Source organism: Diospyros lotus, chromosome 1 (assembly GCF_014633365.1).
Source record: "Diospyros lotus cultivar Yz01 chromosome 1, ASM1463336v1, whole genome shotgun sequence".
In the NCBI taxonomy this organism is placed as follows: Eukaryota; Viridiplantae; Streptophyta; class Magnoliopsida; order Ericales; family Ebenaceae; genus Diospyros; species Diospyros lotus.
The window spans coordinates 29320031-29344166 of record NC_068338.1 but is presented as its reverse complement, the minus strand read 5'-3'; the positions used below and the strand labels follow the sequence as shown (position 1 = coordinate 29344166).

General features: G+C 37.8%; 1 protein-coding gene across 2 annotated transcripts in view; it reads right to left on the bottom strand.

Moving 5' to 3' along the window:
* Positions 1 to 24136, bottom strand: part of LOC127806224 (DNA-directed RNA polymerase III subunit 1) — an 88767-nt gene that overhangs the window by 19406 nt on the left and 45225 nt on the right. For both annotated transcript variants that reach the window (XM_052343379.1, XM_052343370.1), the window contains exons 8-16: positions 23340 to 23555; positions 23119 to 23267; positions 22892 to 23036; positions 22673 to 22813; positions 6850 to 7038; positions 4032 to 4227; positions 2163 to 2256; positions 828 to 1062; positions 542 to 733 (exon numbers count right to left, since the gene is read on the bottom strand). In XM_052343379.1, the coding sequence (XP_052199339.1) occupies positions 542 to 733; positions 828 to 1062; positions 2163 to 2256; positions 4032 to 4227; positions 6850 to 7038; positions 22673 to 22813; positions 22892 to 23036; positions 23119 to 23267; positions 23340 to 23555 (1557 nt within the window). The remainder of the gene's footprint in view (positions 1 to 541; positions 734 to 827; positions 1063 to 2162; positions 2257 to 4031; positions 4228 to 6849; positions 7039 to 22672; positions 22814 to 22891; positions 23037 to 23118; positions 23268 to 23339; positions 23556 to 24136) is intronic.

Sequence of the window (24136 nt, the reverse complement as noted above, 5' to 3'; positions counted from 1 at the left end):
TGGAATAAAAAATCTAAGGCATATTTTTACATTCACTTCGTGTTTTATTTTCCATATTCGATCTTCACTTTCTCATGTATAAGATTGACTAGTTCGATGAATTGCTCCTTATTTTGGATTGGCCAAAAGTTCTCATCCCAAACAAAAACAACCACGATATATTTAAGTACCAGAATCAACCACAAATAATTGTCATATAGCAAATGACCAAAGCCCAAGTGAAAATGTAAATCAAGTTCTCATATCCGCCCTCACGTCCATCCTGCCCTTGCATGTGGGGAATGACACTAAAAGCAAATATACAAAATTACCGGGGCTCAAACAAATATGGAATTGAATTCAAATCAACTATCATACAGGACTGAACAAAAAAAGAAATTAAGAACTAAAACCAGCTGAAGCCAAACCTCTTAACGCATATGAATAAGGATCATTAATCATAACTCATACAACAGAAGTTTTTAAGAATTCATCAAGGAAAATGAAGAACGCAAAAGAGGTAAAAAATAAAGTTAACTGTGGAATGGAGAATCAAACATACATCAGGGGTCTTTGATTTTCTGCAAAAATGAGGAAGACTACGATCTATGAATCCATTCGGGGCACGACGACCCCCCACTGACTGCTGCCCAACACAGGCAATCATCTGGCTAATATTAATTGGAGATCCTTTCGACCCACATTGTGACATGATTAAGGGGCTATTCCTCCAATGCAGTTCTTCCATACAAACCTGTTATAAGAAATTGAAAGATAGATAGTAGAGCTCTTTATCAAAACAAGTTTAAGATAGCAAATGGAGAAATGCCAATTAAAGAAATCCTCACCTTTGCAGTTGTTTCTCGGATATTATTTAAAACACCAGTGATCTGAGCTTCTAGTGTTTGAGCAGCATCACAACCAGGTTGAAGTTTAAGCATCCCCTTATTATAGGACTGTATAAGCTCATCGCATTTCCAATACCCTTCCTGAATTCTAGCCTTTTTGTTTTCGTTTAGACGTTCTCCAGGTTGGACATCATCAATCCCAATAGAGAATCCATGATTCCCAATCCACCTAGCACTAGAACAACCAAAAGATAAAAACAGTCAAAACGCTGTATCCACGCACACACACACACAAAAGAAGCTACAATAGGCTTAGTAACGACCATTCTATTTACAAAAGCCCGAACCCTGTATTTAGACTAGAGGTATCCATCCCAGCGGCATCCATTACCAGTCAAATGTTTCTCCGACAGTGGAGTGAAGACATCAATCATGGAGAGAGTGAAATCAATACTGGAGTTGCATCAATTTCACTGTATCGAGATCAAGCAAACATGCCATGCATGGAATATGTCATCAATCGTTACTCCATAATTTCTTGCAAAAAAAGTGGTGCAAACCATATTTTTAGTGGAGGGAATCCAAGGGGCTTAGGTTGTCAGCTGTGTCCTACTCTATTTCTAGGGCTATCACATCAATCATGCATAAAGTGGCTCCAGTAGTGGAGGGGAGGCATGGGGCCAATTATGGATCATGGAGATCGTGCAAAAATGACAAAGAGTGCATCAAGTACAATGGAGATCATGGGTCTCTTTGATGAATTATGACAACTATCTTCCTTCTCTAGGATCTGGCCAGAGTGAGGATTGCAAAGTGGAGAATCCACCACTCCACGAGCTCTAAAGGTTCTAGAAAAGAAGATCTTACACCCTGCTTTGACCTACATTATTGGAATCTGGTTATAATTGATACCTACAAGGAGGTAAGATATTAGGAGAATGACCCTCATAGTAAAGAAAGATGTTCACACGAAGATCCTACAACCATTTCAAGGCAGTGTCAAAAGTATTCAGCTCAACGACCAACTGGATTGTACAATCTAACATGGAAAGTGATTTATGTGCCAAGTGGGTTGGCCAAATTTAAGGGGGAGATTGGCATTCCACCCAGGTGTCCCTTGAATTTGGCCGACCCACTCAGCATTAAAATTACCATCTAAATTGTTCAAGAACTTGTGACAAGAAATTCACTGATAAGAGATGATATGGTAACTGCATTAATTTTGAGTTAATAATTGTTCAAACCAGTATATAAGAACCAGTTTGTGAATGCTAAAAACAATGTTGAAAAATAAAGATGTGATTACTAAGAAAATAACTTATGGGGGAAGAATACCTCAATTTTGCTAAACGGTTCATACAAGCAGCAGCAGCATGTGCATTGTAGTCCCTTAGAAGTACAGAGTAAAGACCATCCTTGTTGCCATTTCCTAGAAAGATTCCATCAGAAATAAACAGGATGTTTTATCCAGTAATCGGAGAGGGAATGAAGGGAATACAATCATCCACCACAGTAATTTTATGTACAAACTACAACGAAGCTACTAGATGATAGAGATATCAGGATAGCACAAGCTGCACAACAAATTGGAAAAGACAAGTCCAGCAAGAAGTATAATCTTGAAGCAGTGTCATACAATCTATAAATAAGTACGTCATTTGTACAGGCAAAAATTGTATTAAATTGTGCACAAATAATTCCTAAATCTCAATTCTGTCCCTGGCTATCCATTACATTTGTGTACTGGTCTGCTGTTTCGATCAACACATAAATAAGAAAACTAAACCAATAATTAAAATGGTGGAGAAAATATTGAAAATTACAAGAAAAATAAAGATTATTCTGTCCATTATATGCTACTGTAAATTCAAACAGAAACAGAGAATAGACAAAATATATATATGCTCGAGCCCTACCATCTATCACAGTTGAAGATGCCAATTTGGAACCAAAAAGTAAATACTGATGTAGATTCAACAAAGTTGTACAACATAGAAATAAGTAATCAAATGAATATGTAGGTTCAACAAAGTTGAAATAAGCACATCATTTTGATGGGCAATATATATGATACTAAATTGCTGAGGAAATAACTACATCATCACTACCCTTCCTGGCTATCCATGATATTTTCATCTAGGAAGCTACAATAATGAATTCTAAATCACAAGTCTTCAGTCCCACTAGGAGGGGTCAAGAATGAATTCTAAATCTCCAACCATCACTATCTATCATCATGTTCTCTATAAGGCCATTGTGTCATCAAAGGTGCGCTTAGGCTCAAGGCTCAACTAAGGACACCTCATTCTATAAGGGGCACGCCTAGGCTCTAAGAGTGCCCAGGCGCACACCTTTTGCTCCTACATCAAATATATATTGATTGACTTGATAAAATCTAACTAATAATAACCAGAAAAAAATCAAAAGAAATTTGAGAAAACAATAAAACACCCCATTAGCCATCTATTAGTTGTTATTATAGTTACAAATTGTTGGTTATTTGTTATTTATGATTTTAAAAGTTTGCATTTATCTCTTTATAGGTATATATTGAAAATAATGATATATAAGTATTTTTATAGAAATTTTTAATAAATGTGCACCTCGCATCCAAAAGGCTCGCGCCTAAGCTCCAAGCACTCTTGCACCTTAGTGCGCCTTGAGTCTTTGAGAACTACGACCATTATATATATTTAAAATAGGCAGAATGCCAGTGATAGGAGAACCCAACTCCCACCCACCCCCCCCCCCCCCCCCCCCCCCCAAAAAAAAAAAAAAAAAAAAAAAAATCACTATATTTTTTATTTTGAAATGTGTTTGTTTGGTTTATATGTGTGTATGTGAATATATACATATATACACATAAAATATAATTTTTCCAACTCATCATCCACGTCAGGCATTAATCCATCCATGACAGCATCCACCTCAGCCTTTTAACAGCACAACTAAACAAAGGAATACGGTATTATAAAATTGAAACTAAACACAAAGTTCAGTATACTATTGAAAAAATTGAAAGTTCATTATAAAATTGAAACATAGCCAAAAGTTGAGCAATTGTTAGTAATTTAACCAACACTTTATTATAATAATTGCCTAAAAGAAATGCCATACAAGTAAAAACACGATGCTTAATGTAATGAATCAAAGTAACAGCATCAGTCAATTCAAATATACTAACAAACTTAAAAAGGCACTGACCTAAGGTAGCCTTTCCTAGCTGCCCAGATATCAGCTCACCATTACGGACATAAACAAACCCATCATTAGGACACATTGTTTCTCCAGATTTGCTGTAACTCTTTTCTCTAACAGTAAGATTGAGATAAACTCTCATATTTGCATGTGGGCGCAATAGAACATTGAACAGCTGTTTCCCAGTCCAAAGCTCTATTGGCTGCAAAACGAAACAAAACAAGAATCTTCCCAATTAGGGCACTACTAAGAAGAAACAACAAATGCACACGTTAGTATCCATGTAAAAAGAGAAGTTAATAGTTTCCTTTTTTACACGTCTGTAAGATTATGCTGCTGTGAACCAATGGATACTCTGCATGGCTGCACTAACCCACCCTTGAGTAATATTCAGTGACAACTAAATTTCCAAGAAGTTCAATAGAAGAAATGGTTCTAAGATGCCGATATCTGGAGCATGATACAAATTCCAATTTGGAAATGGTTTACCTAAAAAGCAAGTCTGGTATTTTGAAGCTCGCCTTAGCCAATTAGCAGATAACTTCTCTTAATTAATGTGTCCCCAACAGCAACCTTAGAAAGGTAGCTACCCAAAACCATTCAGATATGGGTTGGAGAAAAGCCTCTGAACACAATTTAGTTTGTGTATATCAAGCCTCAGTCCAGAACTCAATAAAGTCAACCTAGATGAAAAACTAGCGGTAGAAAATAGTTACCTCATACAAGTTTATGATACGTGCTTGAGTGGACATAACTTACTAAAAGTTGGGGTTAGAAAACACTTGACCAGTTTGTGTTAGTCAAATTAAACTGCTAAATGATGATTGAGATACAGTTCTGCCTTAGATAGAGGAAGGTAGCCTTGGGCCAATTGTATTCTGAACATTTTTAACCTTAACCTAGTGTCTACAAATCCTACAATTTACCTACATGTATTCAAAGGTAAAAGACACATCATTTTAAATGAAATTGCCTCACATCTACAACACAAATTTATTAAACTGCCGCAATGCCCTCAAATCTCACATAACCAGTCAGAATTCAAAATCTCACATAACCAGCGGTAGAGAAATATACAATCAAAGTCATAATCCTCCCCAAGGAATATGCTATAAGATCAAGGCCATATCAACTTCAATCCAGTGAATCATTTCATTATATTGGCATAGTCCCCTCATCTTTTCCCAATGGGGTCCCTAAAAGCATTCTTAACCTAATTAACATTTCCCAGCCTACAGTATTCAAAGGAGTTAGGAGGAATTTGTACATCGTTGCACTAAAGAAGTTTCTTTCCCATCACAAGTTAAATGAATGGTTTATACCAAGATGCTACAAGTTCCTATACAACCTTGGTGAAGCAATAAAACATGAAGAATATGTTTTAATACAAAACAAATCTCAGCAGTATAATTAGTTATTGTAATATATTAAAAATTATTAGGAATATGTAGAAAAGGGTACTGGTACAACATTTAAGCCCAATGGTGCTGCCTTAATGGGAAACAACTAAAACAGAAGTACTGATCATGAAAAACAAAGTGTAAGCCCAACTCAACTTAAGCCTCCAAGCTACTTGGGCCTATTTCACAATTCTGCTCAATCAAAAACCATAATCTCTATTCAACCAGACGATAACATATTTTATTTATATTTTCAACCCAACCTAGTGGGATTTAAGGCTTGTAACTATTGTTGTTATTTTCAATCCAAGTCAATTTGGTCTCTACCGTGCCCTAGCATACCCTCAATGTAGATATTTTATATCATTTTTCTTAATAGGTACACTCATTACTCTTCATTGTACACATTTAAGCCCATCTAAATTGATTTACCCTCATTTTATCTTCAAAAGCCAGTCCTATACATTGAGTGAATTGTCAGCTCATTCTTAATCCCATATCTTCTAGCTTAAACATGCCCCCCAGCTCATCACCTTCATCTCGACTACACCCATGTTCTTAACTTTTTATTTCTTGATTGCACAACTTACAATATGACTTAGCATGGCCCTGCAGACTTCTATGCACACATCAATTGGGCTCATAACTATTTTACTCAAAGACCCTCAATACTCTCCTCATTTACGGTATCCATACTCAAGAGGGAACATAAAACCATGGAAACTAATAGAATTACAAGTTGAAATCATCTGACCTCAGCTTCAAATTTACAGTTCTATTTTGAGAACTAAAATTAATAGTAAACTATTTCCCCTAATGCACGCCCCACTTTGAGAGGATCGGGAAGGGTCATTTTTTATATGAAGCCTCACCTTTGCTTTATAAAGAGGATGCTTTTACAACTTAAATCCGTGACCTTCAATCACAAAGGCAAAACCTTACCATCACAAACACATGGCACAAATTGATCAGCACTACAATGCAGATGACTGGCACACTGTAAATGACTATAACAAATGGCATAACAGAAGAAGTTTAACAACAAATAAAATCATGTTTTATTGAAATCCTTAGCAGCAACTGCAGTCAGTATAACATCATTCAACCAAAAATTAGGACACTTCAGCTGCGAGATAAAAGCAAGAAAAAAGCCACATAAAACAAACATTCATCTGATCCATGCTATGATGACCAACCAACACAGTTCCTTATACAGCAGGCTCCCAGACAACAGCAGTTTAAGAGAGTGAACGATATATATACACATTCATTTTACCCAAATGGAAAATAAGCTCAGCAAAATTAAGATAAGCTATTCATCTGAAGAAGGACATGAATCCAATCAAATCATTGATTGGAAAAAAAAAGAAGTAATGCAATAGGAAAACCATAAAATCTTTATTCTGGCTAGCTCTTTTTCTTACCTTTACTAATGCTGGAGTTGGCAAATCAACAAGATCCATGCCATCACCCATATATGAACACATTAGGGAAAAGGCAGCACGATCGTAAAATGTGTCCTTCCTTGTTATGAGGAAGGAAGATGTTAGAAAATCTTGCGTGGAAGCAACCAAAATCTCTCCATTTTTTGGTGTACATAAGTTGTTTTGCACCTGAGAAACATTTATTAGCACTTTAGAATAGAAATAAAAACAATTACAGCACTAAATTATCCTTGCTCTTAGAGCAATTAATAAATCATGACAGGAAAGGATCATAATAACATCAAGGATTCAAATTCAGTAACAAGAAAGAACCGTAACTGAACACAAAGTTAAATATGAAACGAAAACTAGCAACTACATCCTAAATATCATACCTGATAAAACTTTCCAAATAGCACATGGCAATACAAAGTTTGGTTAAAATAAATTCATCTAAGCAAGATGTCAAAAAGAACAACATGAAACCACAACTAGCACAACTTATGTGACTCCTACCTGAACGGAACCAACCAGCTGGTGGATAGAGCCGGCAGGCACATATGGAGATAGCAGGATGATTGAAACATCCAGGTACCCGCCTTGCTCAAATGGGACGGGTTTGGGGAAGGGCTTAATCAGGCTAAGAGTTTCAAATATAAGATATAAAACTCCAACATAGGTCAAAGCAATGTTGGATAAGAATTCGCCGGTTATTTCAAATCCCAATAATAGCCGCATAAGTTAATAGCAATGCCTGAGAAAGCAATTGTATAAATAAGTGTGATGCTTTAGGATCCTGGTGCCTGCCCTCCCCTGGTTCTAAAAAAGATTGATTAGACTAAAATGTTGAAGAAAATAACAGTAGATAGCATTTGTGTTGCTGTTGTTTATTCAGTTTAATGATGTATCTATGTTGCTAAGTTTGTTATCCTATTTGTTAGTAAGGCCCGGCTTCTTTGTTAATAGCTAAGTATAAATACTGGCTATCTTATGTTTTGTTATTCATTCGATGAGAAACTTAATCAAGGCATTCTTTCTATTATTCTCTTCCTTTGTTTTCTAATCTTCGATTCTCACATGGTATCAGAGCCTGCTATGGCTTCCGATCCGAACTGTAGTGCTTCATCTTTCTCTCAATCTTCTGCATCTTCTCTTTCTAATTCGCAACTTGATTTCTCCTCAGTTGCTAAAGCACTTAATTACAGTCTGATCAAGCTAGGAACGAGTAATTACCTATTCTGAAAAGCGCAAGTTCTCGCCACAGTTAGGGCATATGACTTGTCGCAATTCCTCAATAAACATCTGCCTCCTCCTAAGAATCTTCCACATCCTAAATCGAATTTGAATTCCGAGTCAAATTCAAATGTAGAAGGATCAGATGTATTGATCATTAATCCAGCTTACATGAACTAGATTAGATCGGATCAGTTTCTCCTAGGATGGTTGTTTTCAACAATTGAGCAGGAAGTACTCGCTCAGGTAATTCACTACGAGTCTTCATCGGAGTTATGAATTTCACTTGAGATATTGTATTCTCAACAAATAGTGGCTAAATCCTTTTAGTTGAAACAACAATTGAGGTCAGTAAAGAAAGACTCTCTGTCTATTAACGACTACATTAAGACAGTTGGACATGCTTTGGCTGCTATTAGTGAACCCCTAGGAGATAAAGATCTACTGTTAGCTATATTAAATGGATTGGATCATGAGTATGAAACTGTTGTTAGCTTGATTACTTATCAAATGGATGAAATTTATATTAAGAAGGTTCAATATCTCTTGCTTATGCATGAGCAACAACTAGCGATAAAAAATTAGTATGTTCTTTCTTCTATTAATTCTGATATGGCTAGTTCAATGAATGTTAATGTTGCTTCATATGGATCAAGATCTAGTGATAGATTTGCTAATAGTAGAGGCAGTTTTGGTTCTCGAGGGGGTGGTTATGTGAATAGAGGGAGTTGTGGCCATGGTGGCCAGTCTGGTGGTAGGCACATATACTGTCAGCTTTGTGGCAAACCTGGTCATTTGGTTGACAGGTGTTGTCATCGTTTTGATAAGAGTTTTCAGAGAGTTTTTCCTTAGAATCAGAATGCTTCCAGACCTAACAGTCAATTTCAGCCTAACAATCAGTTTCAGGCAGATTATCAAGCATTTTTAATTAGTCCTAATGAATCTAGTGAGACTTACATGGCTGAGGTAGGTTCTATGTCACCTTATCGACAGACCTTTGAAACTCAATCCTTACCTCCTTCTTCTCGTGGAGAAGCTCCATGGTTAGTTGATTCTAGAGAGACCAACCATATAACTACCAGCCTCAACAACCTATCTCTTCATTCTCAATATCATGGCAGTGACGAAGTAGCTGTTGGTGATGGTAAGAAATTGCCAATATCTCATATTGGTTACAGCAATCTATATACTCATACTACACCTATTTCAATTCTTGATTTGCCTAATGTCTTACACGTTCCACATATGAACAAAAGCCTTATGTTGTAAATCACTTGTATTAGATTAGCTTGTATGTCTGGAGAGAGTTGTTTTCTCTTGCTGTTAGCATTTGTATATCACTTGTTTTTTATTCTAGAAGGTTTGTTTCTAGAATGGTTAGTTAGCAGATTTGTTAAATCGGTTAGTTAGTTGTAACTTCCGATAGATTTTGATAGTTGTCTGTTACCGCCTCTATGCTGTATAAATAGAGGTCGGGTGTTAGCTTTTTAGGTGGGCTTTTATTCTGTCTTGGGAAGGGAGGAAGAGAGGAGTATGCGCTGATTTCTACTTGAGTACTTAGAGGGTGTATCTTTGTATTTTGGGTAGGAAAAACTCTCAGTAGTTCTGTGTATAAGGCTGGAGAGATAGATTAGTGCATGTAATCCTTTTCAAAGTTCATTCAAGATAGTGAAGATAAAGAGCCTAGGGTAGTCTGGATGTAGGTCTTGCAAAAGACCGAACCAGGATAAAATTCTTGGTGTTCTTGATTGTTTGGTTGTTGATCTGTTTTCTGGTTTATCGCAAATCTTGTGTGTGTTTTCGAGTGAGTGATTCAGAGAGTGTTTCGGTTGTGAATTTGAGTGTAATTGAGTGATACGGAGCTGGGGGATTATTCCAACACCTTCTTTAGTGTTTCTCAATTAACCAAAGACAATAATGTCGTTGTTGAGTTTAATTCTACTTTATGTGTGATTAAGGACAAGGATTCAGGGTTAGTGTTACTTCGAGGAATACTTAAGGATGGTTTATATCAATTGACATCAGCTTTTGGTCCGACCGAGTCCAAGCTTGCTTTTTCATCAAAGTCTTCAAGTGTTGTTGTTATGAATTCTTCTTCTTTACACAAATGTAAACAACAAAATCATTTTGTTCCTAAGCTGTTGTCTAGTAGTGTTGATGTAGCACAAACTACTTCAAATAATATTGTACAGTGGTGGCATGCCAGGTTGGGGCACCCTGCTTCTCATGTACTGAAACATGTTTTGAATAAAATTCGAGTTCCTTGGTTCAAACTTGATAGCCTAGAGTTCTAGGAAACAGTCGGTTGTGGCTCAATCTGTTGGTGAAGCAGAATACTGAGCAATGGCTTGTCACAGCCCTAGGGTTTGGCTAGGGTTGTGATAGGAATTTGGAGGGATTTAGGAAAGAGAGAGCAGAAAGGGAGGGAGATATAGAACTTAAACAAAGAGAAATGGGGAGGAAAGAGAAGAACCAAGAGAGAGAATTAAGAGAGAATAGAGTTTGAAATTCATTCTTCAATTCAAGCATACCAACAAATTCCTAACATTCCTAACAGCAGCCTTATATAGGCGTCATTGCCTTCTAACAATCTAACCACTTGCTAACAATATATCCTAATAGTTATTATAAACCTATTACAAGATTACCCCCTTTATTGTATTCCTATTATAGCATTGACCCTCCTAAACTCCTAGGTACATGACATGGCTCAAGGAGTTACTGAAATACTATGGTTACAATCCCTGTTTTCTGAGTTGGGATATCCTCTACATCATACTCCTATTTTGTGGTGTGACAATATAAAAGCCAAAAGCATGGCAAAAAACCTTGTTTTTCATTCCCGCACTAAACACATAGAAATAGATGTGCATTTTGTTCGAGAAAAGGTTGAAAAAAGTGTGGTTGAGATTAGATGTATGCCTACTTTACAATAGGTGATTGACATTTTTACCAAGTGTCCATTTGCATTTTCTATGTAACAAGATTGGTCTGCAATTCTCCCCTATAAAGTCACAATTTGTTGGAGACTCGGATATCATAAAGAAGCACAGGAGTTCCAAGTTTGAAGGGAGGTCTAAACTGAGGGGAAATGTTGAAGAAAACAACAGTAGATAGTATTTGTGTTGCTGTTGTTTATTCAGTTTAATGATGTATCTATGTTGCTAAGTTTGTTATCATATTTGTTAGTAAGGCTCGGCTTCTTTGTTAATAGTTGAGTATAAAGACTGGCTATCTTATGTTTTGTTATTCATTCAATGAGAAACTTAATCGAGGCATTCTTTCTATTATTCTCTTCCTCTGTTTTCTAATCTTTGATTTTCACATAGAAGACTAATTTAATGAAAAGATATCAGAACCAACTCAAGAAAACAAACAGCATGTTACTTATATGGAAGTAGAAACCTTATCATATGCCACCAAATAGCCCCCTACCCTTTCCCCTTCAGAAAATAAACAATGATCAATGTTAGTTCAATTCCAATGGCAGTATCATTGTTTCTGGTTGCTAGAAATTCTTGATGATAGATATTAGAGAATTGAACTGCAACGGCAGTACTAGTGTTTCATGGTTGCAAGAAATTCTTGGGGCATTTTATAGGTGAAGTAGATTTCAGTGTATTCATAATCCACTAATAAGTTTAGTTGTTTTGGAACATGTGTTGGGGATGAAATATTTGCAGCCTATTGTTGTCTTCTTTTAAAGTTATCATTTTGTTTGTTATTAGGTAGCATTCGTTATCAGCTATTATCAGTTTGTTTGAATCTTGAAGATCTAAGTAATCAACATGAAAACGTCTTTTTCCGCTGTGCTCATAGTTCTGAAAGGCGCGAGGCGCAGAGAGGCACAAAAGGTCCTAGAGCCTGAGGCGCACCTTTGCAAGGTGAGGCGCACCTTTTAGAAAAAAAAACTCAAAATCTTGTAAAATCATAAAAAAACTATCAAATTATCAATAATAACACATGCATATCATTAATGATTCATTATCTTCAAATTCTAAACTAACAACATCAAAGTTGATTCATTCATCATGCAAATTCTAAACTAGAAATATCATCAAAGTTCAAACTTAAAGTCTCAAACTCAAACAAGTATCAATCATCATGTAAAGTTTTAAACAAACATATAAACACTACAAGTCCACAATCAATAAAGAAGTTTTAATCAATCATCATCAAGGAGATCATCAACATCAAGGTCAATATCTTCATCATCCCCTTCAATCACCCCTTCATCATCTTCTTCTTGTCCCAATTCTTCTCCCTTTTCCACGTCTCCATCATCTTCGGTCTCTATCTCACTTTCCTCCTCCTCTTCAATCACCTGAGTTACTGACCGCTTTGAAGTTGAAGCCGAAGTTGAACCCTATTGTGATCAAGTTTGTTTAATACATTGGGTAGATACATGGGGTCTTTTTTTACTTAGGCAACTCCTCATCATCATCATCATACCCTTCACTAAATTGAAAATCATCATCTAACGGTGCCATATTTTGCTCATTCCTGTTATTCTTCTTTTTTTGCATGTACTCTCCAATCTCTTGTTTTGCTGATGGAGGACATTTTGGACAAGCTTTAGTGCTCTCCACAATCAATAAACACTACAAGTCCACAATCAAGAAAATGTTTTCATTTTGAAAAATGTTATTTTTCTAAGTTTGGAAGATTAGCGCATTATAAGGAGACATATTAGAAAATGTTTTATTTTGAAAAATTATCTCCTGATATTTTGATAGCTAATATTCATTGTTGTTAAAATAATTTTTAATGAATTTTTCAATAAATAGTAGGTATGTATTTTGGGGGTGGTAAAATCGCTAAATCCCGATTTTGTACTAAAACTAAAATTCTATTTTCTTATTGTTATAGATTTTGATTTTTTAAATATTTTTATTGAATCCAAATGGGGGGTACTTTCTTATTTACATTTATGTATTAAAGTAAATGGAATGTAAAATATAAATTAAAGAAAATGTGGACATTTACTTAAACTAAAAAAATGTAAATATGTTGTAATGTATACATGTTGAAACTGAGAAGAGGGGAGGCTGAAGAGGAGAGGAAGAGAGGATGCAGGCACGGCTGGAGTCAGGAGGAAGATGGAGTGAGGAGCGAATTGGGCTACCCAAGTTGTTGTGTCATTTGTATTAGATTAGATTAAATGTATTCATGTAATTTATGTTCTGCTGCATAGTCATTTCTGTTTTAGCGTTAGAATAAATTGCTCTTCTAGAAGGTTTGTTTCTAGAAGGGGGCAGTTGTCTCTTAGATTAGTTAAATTAGTTAGGCAGTTGGTCAGTTAGTTAGTTTTGTTTCTATCTTGTACTCCGCGTCCCTATATGACGCAGCAAGAAGAAAAGATTTCAAGCGAAATCTCTAAGAAATCAAAGGGAACTGGATTCCACTAGAAAGTTTAAAGAAATTTTCAGAATTCTATTAGAAAAACTGCCACTAAGAGAAAAGAAAAAGACTTTAAATACTACCCTAGCAACAAACAATCATAATAGCAAACCCTAACGTGAAAAAAGACTAAAATAGACATAATCTAAAATAGAATTATGTTGTAATTACTGTTATGTCCCTGTGCACTGTTCATTGTACTGTTCACGACAATGTTCACCGCCACTGTTCACCGCTACTGTTCACGACACTGTTCTATATCAATCCCTTCCACCTCCGAGGAACTCGACCCCGAGTTATATTCTGGATAGAGGGGTTCGAAATCTTCATGGTACTCATACAAGTCTGTCACATTGAAGGTACTAGAAATTCCCATGGAGGCTGGCAAATCAAGGATATAGGCATTGTCATTAATCCGCTTAAACACCTTGAAAGGACCATATTTTCGAGGCTTCAGCTTGTTGTAGGTACCAGCGGGAAACCTCTCTTTCCTCAAGAACACCATCACTGAATCGCCCTCCTGAAACTGCTTATTTCGACGGTGAGAATCGACCGCTGTCTTATACTTTGCATTAGTCTTTTCCAACTTTTGTCTTACCTCATCACGAATAGAAACCACTTCTTCATCCAACTGTTCAGCAGCTTTATTCGTACTCTTACCCTTAGGTAGCTTTGCCAAATCAACAACATGATGGGGAACTTCGGTATAAACGATAGCAAATAGAGATCTACCTGTAGCTGTGTGAACTGCACTGTTATATGCGAACTCAATTTGAGCTAATGCATAATCCCACTGTTTTGGTTTGTCTCCACACACTTCGAATCATATTCTCAAGTGTACGATTTGTGACCTCTGTCTGTCCATCTGTTTGAGGATGGCCAGTGCTGCTTCTATTTAATTGCGTCCCAAACAATTTCCATAATGTAATCCAAAAGTGCCCCCAAAACTTTGTATCTCTGTCAGAAGTAATGGATTTGGGAACCCCATGCAAGCGAACAACCTCCCTGAAAAACAGTTTGGCTACATTCGAGGCATCAAAAGTTTTCCGACAAGCGATGAAGTGAGCCATCTTGGAAAATCTATCGACTACCACAAATACTGAGTCAACTCCTCTTTGAGTCCGTGGTAATCCCAACACGAAATCCATTGCGAGATCTTGCCATATGCCTTTGGGAACGGGAAGTGGCATGTACAATCCTGTATTTTGGGCCTGACCCTTCGCCGTTTGGCACGTATAACATTTTCGGACCATGCTGCCAACATCCCTCTTCAATTGAGGCCAGGTAATATCGTTCCTCCAAAGTAGCTATGGTTTTGTCACGCCCCAAATGTCCGCTCAAACCTCCACCATGTAGGTCCCGAATCAACTTCTCACGCAAGGAAGAGGTAGGAATACAAAGTTGTTTGCCCTTAAACAAATACCCATCGTTGATATGGAAATCTGCCATAGGCTCGTGATTCACACACTTGCTCCAAATTTGCCCAAAATGATCATCACCTCTATACAACTCCTTTAAGCATTCAAATCCCACAATTTCCTGGGAAAGTGTGATTAATAGGGAGGCTCTTCGGCTAAGGGCATCAGCAACTTGATTCGAACTCCCAGATTTGTGTTTGAGCATAAAAGGAAATTTTTGTAGAAAAGCTACCCACCTAGCATGCATCTTATTGACATGCTTCTGGCTGTTAATAAACTTTAAGGCTTGGTGATCAGTGAACAACACAAATTCCTTCTGCACAAGGTAGTGTTCCCATTGCTTCAAGGCTCTCACAACTGCATAGAATTCTTGATCATAAGTGCTCCATTTTTGTTTGGCCTCACTCAATTTTTCAGAAAAGAAAGCCGCAGGTCTCTTTTCTTGAGAGAGTACTGCTCCAACACCTACACCACTGGCATTACATTCAACCTCGAATACCTTGTCAAAACTTGGCAAGGCTAGTACTGGGGCAGTGCACAACTTTTCCTTGATGAGGGCGAAGCTCTTATCTTGGTCCTCTCCCCAACTGAATCTTCCTTTCTTCAGACATTCAGTGAGTGGTGCCACTATGGTGCTGAAATGTCGTACAAATCGCCTATAGAAAGTGGCTAAGCCATGGAAGCTTCTCACATCGGACACTGATTTTGGAGTCGGCCAATCTCGGATTGCTTTTGTCTTCTCCTCATCCACATGTATACCATCCTCACCAACCACATAGCCCAAGAATAGGAGTTTATTGGTGCAGAACATGCACTTCTTCAGGTTGATGTAAAGCTGATTTTCTTTCAACACGTCCAGGACTTGTCTCAAATGGGTGAGATGCTCTCCTTTGTTCTTGCTATAAATGAGAATATCGTCGAAATACACAACAACAAAAGAGCCAATGAAAGGTCTAAGTACTTGGTTCATTAATCTCATGAAGGTGCTAGGAGCGTTGGTCAACCCAAAGGGCATTACCAACCATTCGTAGAGCCCCTCCTTACTTTTGAATGCAGTCTTCCACTCGTCCCCGAGCTTGATTCGAATTTGGTGGTAGCCGCTACGAAGGTCTATCTTTGTAAACATACTAGACCCCGAAAGTACATCCAGAATGTCTTCAAGTCGTGGAATAGGAAACTTGTACTTCACAGTTATTTTATTGATGGCGCGACTATCAACACACATGCGCCAAGTCCCTCATTTCTTAGGCACCAACAAAACGGGGACTGCACAAGGACTCATGCTCTCTCTAATAAACCCCTTCTTCAATAAGTTTTCAATATGCTCTCTCAAAATTTCATTTTCTTTCGGACTCATTCTGTAGTGAGGCAAATTTGGAAGGCTTGCTCCTGGCATGAGGTCAATCTGGTGCTGGATATCTCGCATAGGAGGCAATTCATTTGAGAGCTCATCTGAAATCAAAACCTAAAAATCATTTAATATTTGTTGTACTTCAACTGGAACCATGTCTCCTTCCTTCCCAACCACCATAAGCCCTTTGATCACTATTGGGCAGACGCAGTCAAAGTGCCTTGCTAAATTCACAATTTCTTGTTCGCTGCTTGTGAGAGTAAGAAAACTTTCTGACCTTTGTTTGTTCGCACTTCCCGTCTATTTGAGAGGAGCCATAGCGATCTTATAGCTGTCCCACATAAATAACACCACATTGTCACGTCTCCGGAAAGTAGAGTCAACATCAAACTGCCAAGGGCGACCCAAAAGAATATGGCATGCATCCATGTCAATGACATCACATATCACCTCATCCTTATAACGTTTTCCAATGGAGAGCGGTACTTTACACGTCTCAGTAACCTGAACAGAAGGCCCCCTCTTCACCCAACCAAGGGAATATGGATTGGGATGGTTCTCAGTTGGTAGCTGTAACATACTTACTAATTTCTTTGATACAAAGTTCTCACAGCTTCCATTATCCACAATCACTTCGCACACTTTATTCTTAATGGAACAAAGCGAACGGAATATGTTATGTCTCTGTCCCTCTTCTTTTGGTGACAAGAGGACTCGTTGCAGCACCAAGTTTAGTCTCTCCAATCCTTCCTCAACAGCAAACTCTACTCCATCATAATCACCTTCATCCGCCACTTTTTCTTCTACCTCTGAAAACACCTCACGCTCCACCAAGTTAGCTTGTCTTCGTTCTGGACAATTATTGGTGCGATGTCCAGATTTTTGACACTTGTAGCAAATATCAACTGAAGGTCTGGCATACGGATTCTCCCTTTGAGGTGGAACTCGCCCTGTTCCTCTATTAGCAAATTTGGTGTTGCCTCCTTCTATATTAGCCTTGTTCTAGGAACTAGATGAGCTAGCAGTCGTTTTTCCTTTGTCAATAGCACTGTTTAGTGGTTGTTCAATAGGTGTGGCAGCCCTACGATAGTTGCTTGCCGCTCTCTCAACTCCAATCATCTCAGCCTTTAATGCCATGTTAATGGCTTCCTATAAAGTCCAAAGATTCTGTAACCCAATTTTATCTTGTAAAGCAATTTTCAGTCCATTAATATACCTAGCTACTTTCTGATTTTCAGATTCGGTCAAATTGTTGCGCTCGGCTAGTTTCATGAACTCATGGGTGTAGTCTGACATTGATCGGTTGCCCTGTGTGCATCCCAAATACATGCGATATAAAATCTGCTCATAGTCAGCGAGTAAAAACTGATCCATCATAAGTTGTTTCATCTTCCTCCAGGTTCGAACCCTATTCTTTCCCTGTCTCTGGCAAGTTTTCTGCAACTGATCCCACCAAACAGCAGCTGCAGATTTCAAACGAAAAGCTACCATTTTAACGATTTTCTCCTCAGGGACCTCCATAATCTCCACAAATCGCTCAACTTCCACCATCCAGTCAAAAAACTCTTCAATCCTCAAGTTTCCCGAGAAATGAGGGATATCCGCCTTAATCCTATAGTCGTCACAGGTGCCTCGGTGTTGGTGTTGACGATTGTGGTATTGAGGCGGATCCTCAAAATTCTCTCCGGAATCTGATTCACTGTCTTCAATTGTAGGCCGCCTATTGTTTCCTCGTTGTCTCTCACCATGGGCATTTATATCGCGATGATTCCTTTGGTTAGGACGCTGCGGATTGCCAATGTTGGCTGGTGGAGGGTTTCCAATGTCGTTTCCTCCGCTATTTCCAACAACCTACAACAGCAATTGGCGAATCTCTCCAAGTTGTGTGGACAGATTGTCAATCCGTTGGTTTTGGGCATTAATTTCAGCCTTCATGGCAGCAATCTCATCACCCATGGTCAATTTGATGGAGAAAGATAGCAGTCAACGATATGGAGACGGAGAAACCGTGCTCTGATACCACTTGACGCAGCAAGAAGAAAAGATTTCAAGGGAAATCTCTAAAAAATCAAAGGGAACTAGATTCCACCAGAAAGTTTAAAGAAATTTCCAGAATTCTATTAGAAAAACTGCCACTAAGAGAAAAGAAAAAGACTTTAAATACTACCCTAGCAACAAGCAATTATAATAGCAAACCCTAACATGAAAAAAGACTAAAATAGACATAATCTAAAATAGAATTATGTTGTAATTACTGTTTTGTCCCTGTGCACTGTTCATTGTACTGTTCACGACACCGTTCACCACTACTGGTCACAGCACTGTTCATCGTATTGTTCACCGACGCACTGTTCACCGCTACTGTTCACGACACTGTTCTATATCACTATATCCTATAAATAGGGGTCGTGGATAGGAGTATCGGCAGAGAGAGTTTTAGTGTGCCTATATTTGTGAAGTATAGCTTCCGAATTTCTGTCTTGATTTCGAGATTGAGTGCGAGAGGTAGGGAGTGGCTGGTTTGTAGCTTGTATTCTCTAGAATCCCTATAGCTTTTAGTGTATATGGGCGGGAGGGGATTCAATTCTCGTTGTAATCACCCCTTGGATGTTTCAAGATAGTGGATTGGATTGGTGCCTAGCAGTCTGGATGTAGGTCTAGTTTTCAAGACCGAACCAGGATAAATCTTTGATTGTTTCTTGCTGTGTGTTTTTGGTTGTGTTATATCTTTGTGTGTTTCTTCTATCGGTGCATTCTTGGGTTTGATAGTGAGCTGGTTGAGTTGAGAAAATAAGTGGAGAGCTGTGAGTTACTCTAACACAAGTTTTAATTATAACCTAGGTTTCTTGAGGCGCGCCTCTCGCCTTGGCATCTCACCGTGCAAGGCGAGGGCCTCACTAAAATTGCCTCACCTCGGCCTAGGCGAGGCGCCAAACTGGCGCCTTGCACCTAGACGCGCCTTTAACAACTATAACTGCTATATTTAAGGATATAAAGATGAAAATAGTAAAATGACAGACTTCTTTTGCATGAAAAGAAGGGGGCTCTTTGCCCACTATTTGGCTTCCCACCCTTTGTAGCAATTTTTCCGTATAATATCAGGAGCAGAGCAAGGCCAAGGACAGGTTCCTCTTGGAGAGGAGGGGTCAAGAGAACCCTGTCCTGTACCATACCCAAAGGGTGGGGCACATAAATAGCTTAATGATTAAGCCACTGAAAGTATGTCAACCAACAGGGTTATGTGATATAGAGAAATAGCTATACTTTGTCAAGATATAAAAAACAAATAGTCAAGTCATATTTAGGAATAAAAATCAGGCAAAAAGCTAGACAACACATCCAACCAACAAAGTAGAGAATCTAGACACAGAATCAGTTTTGAGATATAAACAACAAATAAAACCAAAAACAAGAAAATTATAATCACCCTAAACACAATCTAGGGATGCTGACCTCCTAGTGAAGAAGTCCATCTTCCAAATGTGAAAAGTGTGTTTTAACACAGAAAACATAAGAGGCTCATGCATTCAAAGTGCAATTGCATAATCATCATTATCATCAACTACACCTTATCCTAACCAAGTTAGGATTAGTGGTGTGACATTCATAATGCCAATTGACTTTTAAATGTCACATTGACAATACAAATCCATACAAAAGAACAATGTGGCAAAATTGTATGCCAGATGCCCTTCTAATGCAACCCTCCAGCAAGGGAATGATGAGAAAAAGTTCTAAAACCATCTTTACACGAAAAAGTTTCATGAGATGGTGGTGAATGAAAATAATTGATATAATTGTGTTCAGTGACATAGTTAATATTGTGAAATCCAACTCTACAGCATGAAAACATGACCTTACTGCCTATCTTATCAACACATTACATAAGTTAGAAATCAGCCTCCACAAAAATATGGCTTCTTCACAAATTTGAACTGCATTTTTAACCTTCTTTTTTCTGGTGGGTGGGTTGGGCAGTGTTATTTCTTAGTGGGGGCAAGCCTGGGTGAAGGTTTTCACTACATATTTTTGACAGACATTATAAAGAATGCATGGAACAGGATGCAGCCCTTCCATAATTCTATAACAAGGCAAGTTACCAACACCAATGGAGGCCAACACAACCAAAAGAAGTCTAAAAACTAATCACATGAGGTTTAGCTTGACAAAATTGACAATGTGTTACTTTTAAATTGTAGACCAGCACCCCAACTCCATCAAAAAGGCATCCAATTTCTTTCTGGTCAAGTTATCCACATCAAGCACAAAGATTGTAAAGCCCAAGATTTCTTCCACCTTTTGCCTATTTTCACTGCCAGCATACCAATAGATATCTTATATTTCCAGGGAATGCCCAGAACTCTAGCCACCAATGGTGAAACAAGGAATGTGGACACAAAAATGAGGAAGCTCTTGATGATTTTAAGTTTCTCCTTTTTATTTTATTTGATTTATTTACATATTTTGACAAATCAAGTCAAGAACAAAGAATCAAAGGCAGCTTAAAATCCTTAGAAATTTATGCAACATTTTTCTTCATATAATATATGTCAATTGCTTTCCTTGGGACTAGGCTAAGCCTTCACATTACACGCAAAAGAGCTCTTATTCACTCACTATCTCCTATACAAACAAAATACCAGATGATGGCTTTTAGGACTGGCAACGAGCCGAGCTAAACCTCAAGTCCAACTCGACTTGATTGAAATTTGATTGGCTTGTAGCTTCGCTCAAGATGAACCAATTCTTATGGCTCGAGCTCGGTCAACTAAAACTCAAAGTTTGACTGGACTCAAACCAATAAGAACCAAGTCTAGCCACGAGCAATTTGTGAGCTTAGTGTGTCACGCTCCCAGGGGTAGAAAGGGGAATTATCAATAAATACAGTTGTATCTGTTAACTAGGCGCTTAAGGAGTTAGAACAATACAACAACCTAACCTCTTCTGTTGTGAGGAAGGCTATATGTGTAACCGAGAATGGGGAAAGGGGATTATCGAATAACATAAGTGACACTCTTGTCTCTCGTCTATCTTTCTTTCTCCCTCTCTCATTCTTTCTCGTTCTCTATGTCTCCCTTCTTTTCATTCTATTTGTTTCTCCCTAAAATTCAATTCTTCTTTCTTGGAATTAAACTGAATTCCCTCAATTGACCAGCCCTCAACCTGAGGGCTTGACATGGTGGTTCATGTGGGGAATGTTGGCCTCATCCATGGTTGTTGACCAACAACAGGTTGAAGCCGGCATAACAATAGCATATTGCCATAGGGTGTTTGGTCGAGGGAGGGTTTTGGACAAAAGGGACTTGATTTTATAGATAAGAGGAATTAGGGTTTGCACAACAAAGAAGACTACCAACGAACAATGCCACAATAGATCAAGATCAAGAACATCAAGAATAAGAAAATTAACAAAACTAACAAGGAGATAAACTGGGACGACCAAGAGACACGAAGGAACCCAAATCTGAAAACAGAACCCCCCACACACTAAACTTAAAGTTTTATCTCTTCAAAATTTAAGCATATAGATGCTAAAATTTTTTATTACAAAAGGAAACTTCTGCATAAGTAAAACATGAACAAAGTACTAAAACAGAACCGCCATTATACTAAATACAAAGTTGTAAAGGCACCTGTATATTAAGATTTAAGAAATAGAAAGCTAGACAAAATGCTTGAATTTTCATAATATGTGGAACAGCAGGTCATCCCCTAAACCAATATACATTAATATATAAAGAAAAAGCATGTAAAGTATATTTATAACTTTTCACAACAGCTAGGCATCACAATGACCAAAATCCAAATTCAGAAAAACAATGTTCCCAGTGAGAGAGGCCCCACATGCAACTTGCAAGCAGGACTTGACACTCCACCTCCATATCAAGAGAAAAAGGATATAATCCTCAAGAAAAAACTGGTTGTAATTAAAAATGGCATCAAAAACTTATTTCTTCTCCCTTTCTATTATTGCCTTTTAAGTTAGTTACATTTCCTTGAGTAAATTATCACATGAGAAAGGGCATCCATGGTGCATGAGGCTTTCCTAATTGCAAGGGTCAAGAGAAGGTTGCTTTGTATGCACCCTTACCCTTGCTTTTGCAAAGAGGCTTCTTCCACAACTCAAACCCAAAGGAAAAAAAAAATAATCAACAAAATGAAGAAGATACATTGCACAAACAAATAAATAGATCCAGGAAACTGCAGTAGCAGACAAACATGAAAAAGATAAATTTCACAACACCATAATTAATTAACAGTCAAAACATTTAAATCAAGAACATCTTCCCAGAAGTACAACAAATAGATGTAGACAAGTAATGAAACATTTATTTGTTAATAACAAAAACAAAAAATCCGGAAACATGATCAGCGTGCAGAGCCACAGATATGGAAAAAAATTGGAACTAAGATATATTACCCCCATCAGCATAAGTGCCTCTGTGCGAGCCTCTTCTGTTTGTGGGACATGCATATTCATCTCATCCCCATCAAAATCAGCATTATATGGATTGCAAACAGATTCATTGAATCTCAATGTACGCCAAGGCATTATCCTCGCCTACATGAAAAGATAAATTTTAATTATTGAAACAACATAACAGGACCAATTAGTGCATTAAGTCATAACAACAGTCACCCTATGGCACATGATTGACATCCGATGCAAACTTGGCTGTCTGTTGAAAAGAACAACATCACCATCTTCCAAATGACGGTGAACTATGCAACCAAATTTCAAATCATCAGCAAGGTGCTTTCTTGCAGAAGAGAACATCAAGGTCCTGTAGCATAAAAACAGGTCATTCAATTTAAATCAAGTAAATGAGAACAAGGGGGAAAAAATGCAGGGACACCAACCCTTACGTCAAGCTGCCATCAGTTTTAGTAACAAATCTAGCACCCGGATATTTATCAGGGCCATTGCGGACACACTGTCTCAACTTCTCTATGTTGTGATGAGACACACGCTCTGGATAAGTTAAAATTCGGGCCATTAATATTGGAATAGCAACCTGGACACAATCATTCTGTTAAGAAAGCAAAACAGGCAGCTTAAAACTTTTTGCTGCAGTACAAAGCCTAACCTCAGTAATTTTCAAATTAGGATCAGGTGATATTACAGTCCTTCCAGTATACTCAACACGCTTCCCAGACAAGTTCCCCCGGAAGCGTCCCTGCTTCCCTTTTAGACGTTGTACAAAACCACTCAAAGGCTTTGCCGCTTGCATATGTAATGGGACACCACGTACATCACTATTTATGTACTGTGCAACCTCCATTTGCAGATCAGCCCAACCAACCTAAACAAAGATCATGTAGAGATATAACACCAAATAAAAAGATGTCTGCTGAACAAGCAAATTCTTCAGAATGGGTACTCAAGGAAAAGCCAACAAAACATACACATTCAATACGGAAAGTGTAGGAAAATGATTTAAATTAAGAAAAAGATTTAAACTAAGTACATTAGTTTAAATTAATGAGTAGGAAACCAATATGCTTGGCCACCTGAAAGACAAACATTAACTTGAAAAGTTATACATTAACTAGGAACTTCAAAAGACAATTATAAATTAAGAAAACATCCCAAAAGACATTCACAAATTACGAAGTCCAAAAGATTTGCCTTCAAATAATATAACATTCATAATGAATAGATGTATATACTATTATAGAATGGGCATATAGATATGAGGTTGAGAACTGCTTGGTTTCAACTGATTAGTGCAAAACCGTGAGGGAACGGGATTGAATCTGAGATAAGTTGAATCCCAGAGAGAGTTATTGGATCCCTTACACAGTGGAAGGCCCCAACTATCTTCAAGAAGCATCATCATGCCTCTTAGCAAGAGACTTGACTTTCATTATAATTTTGGTTTTC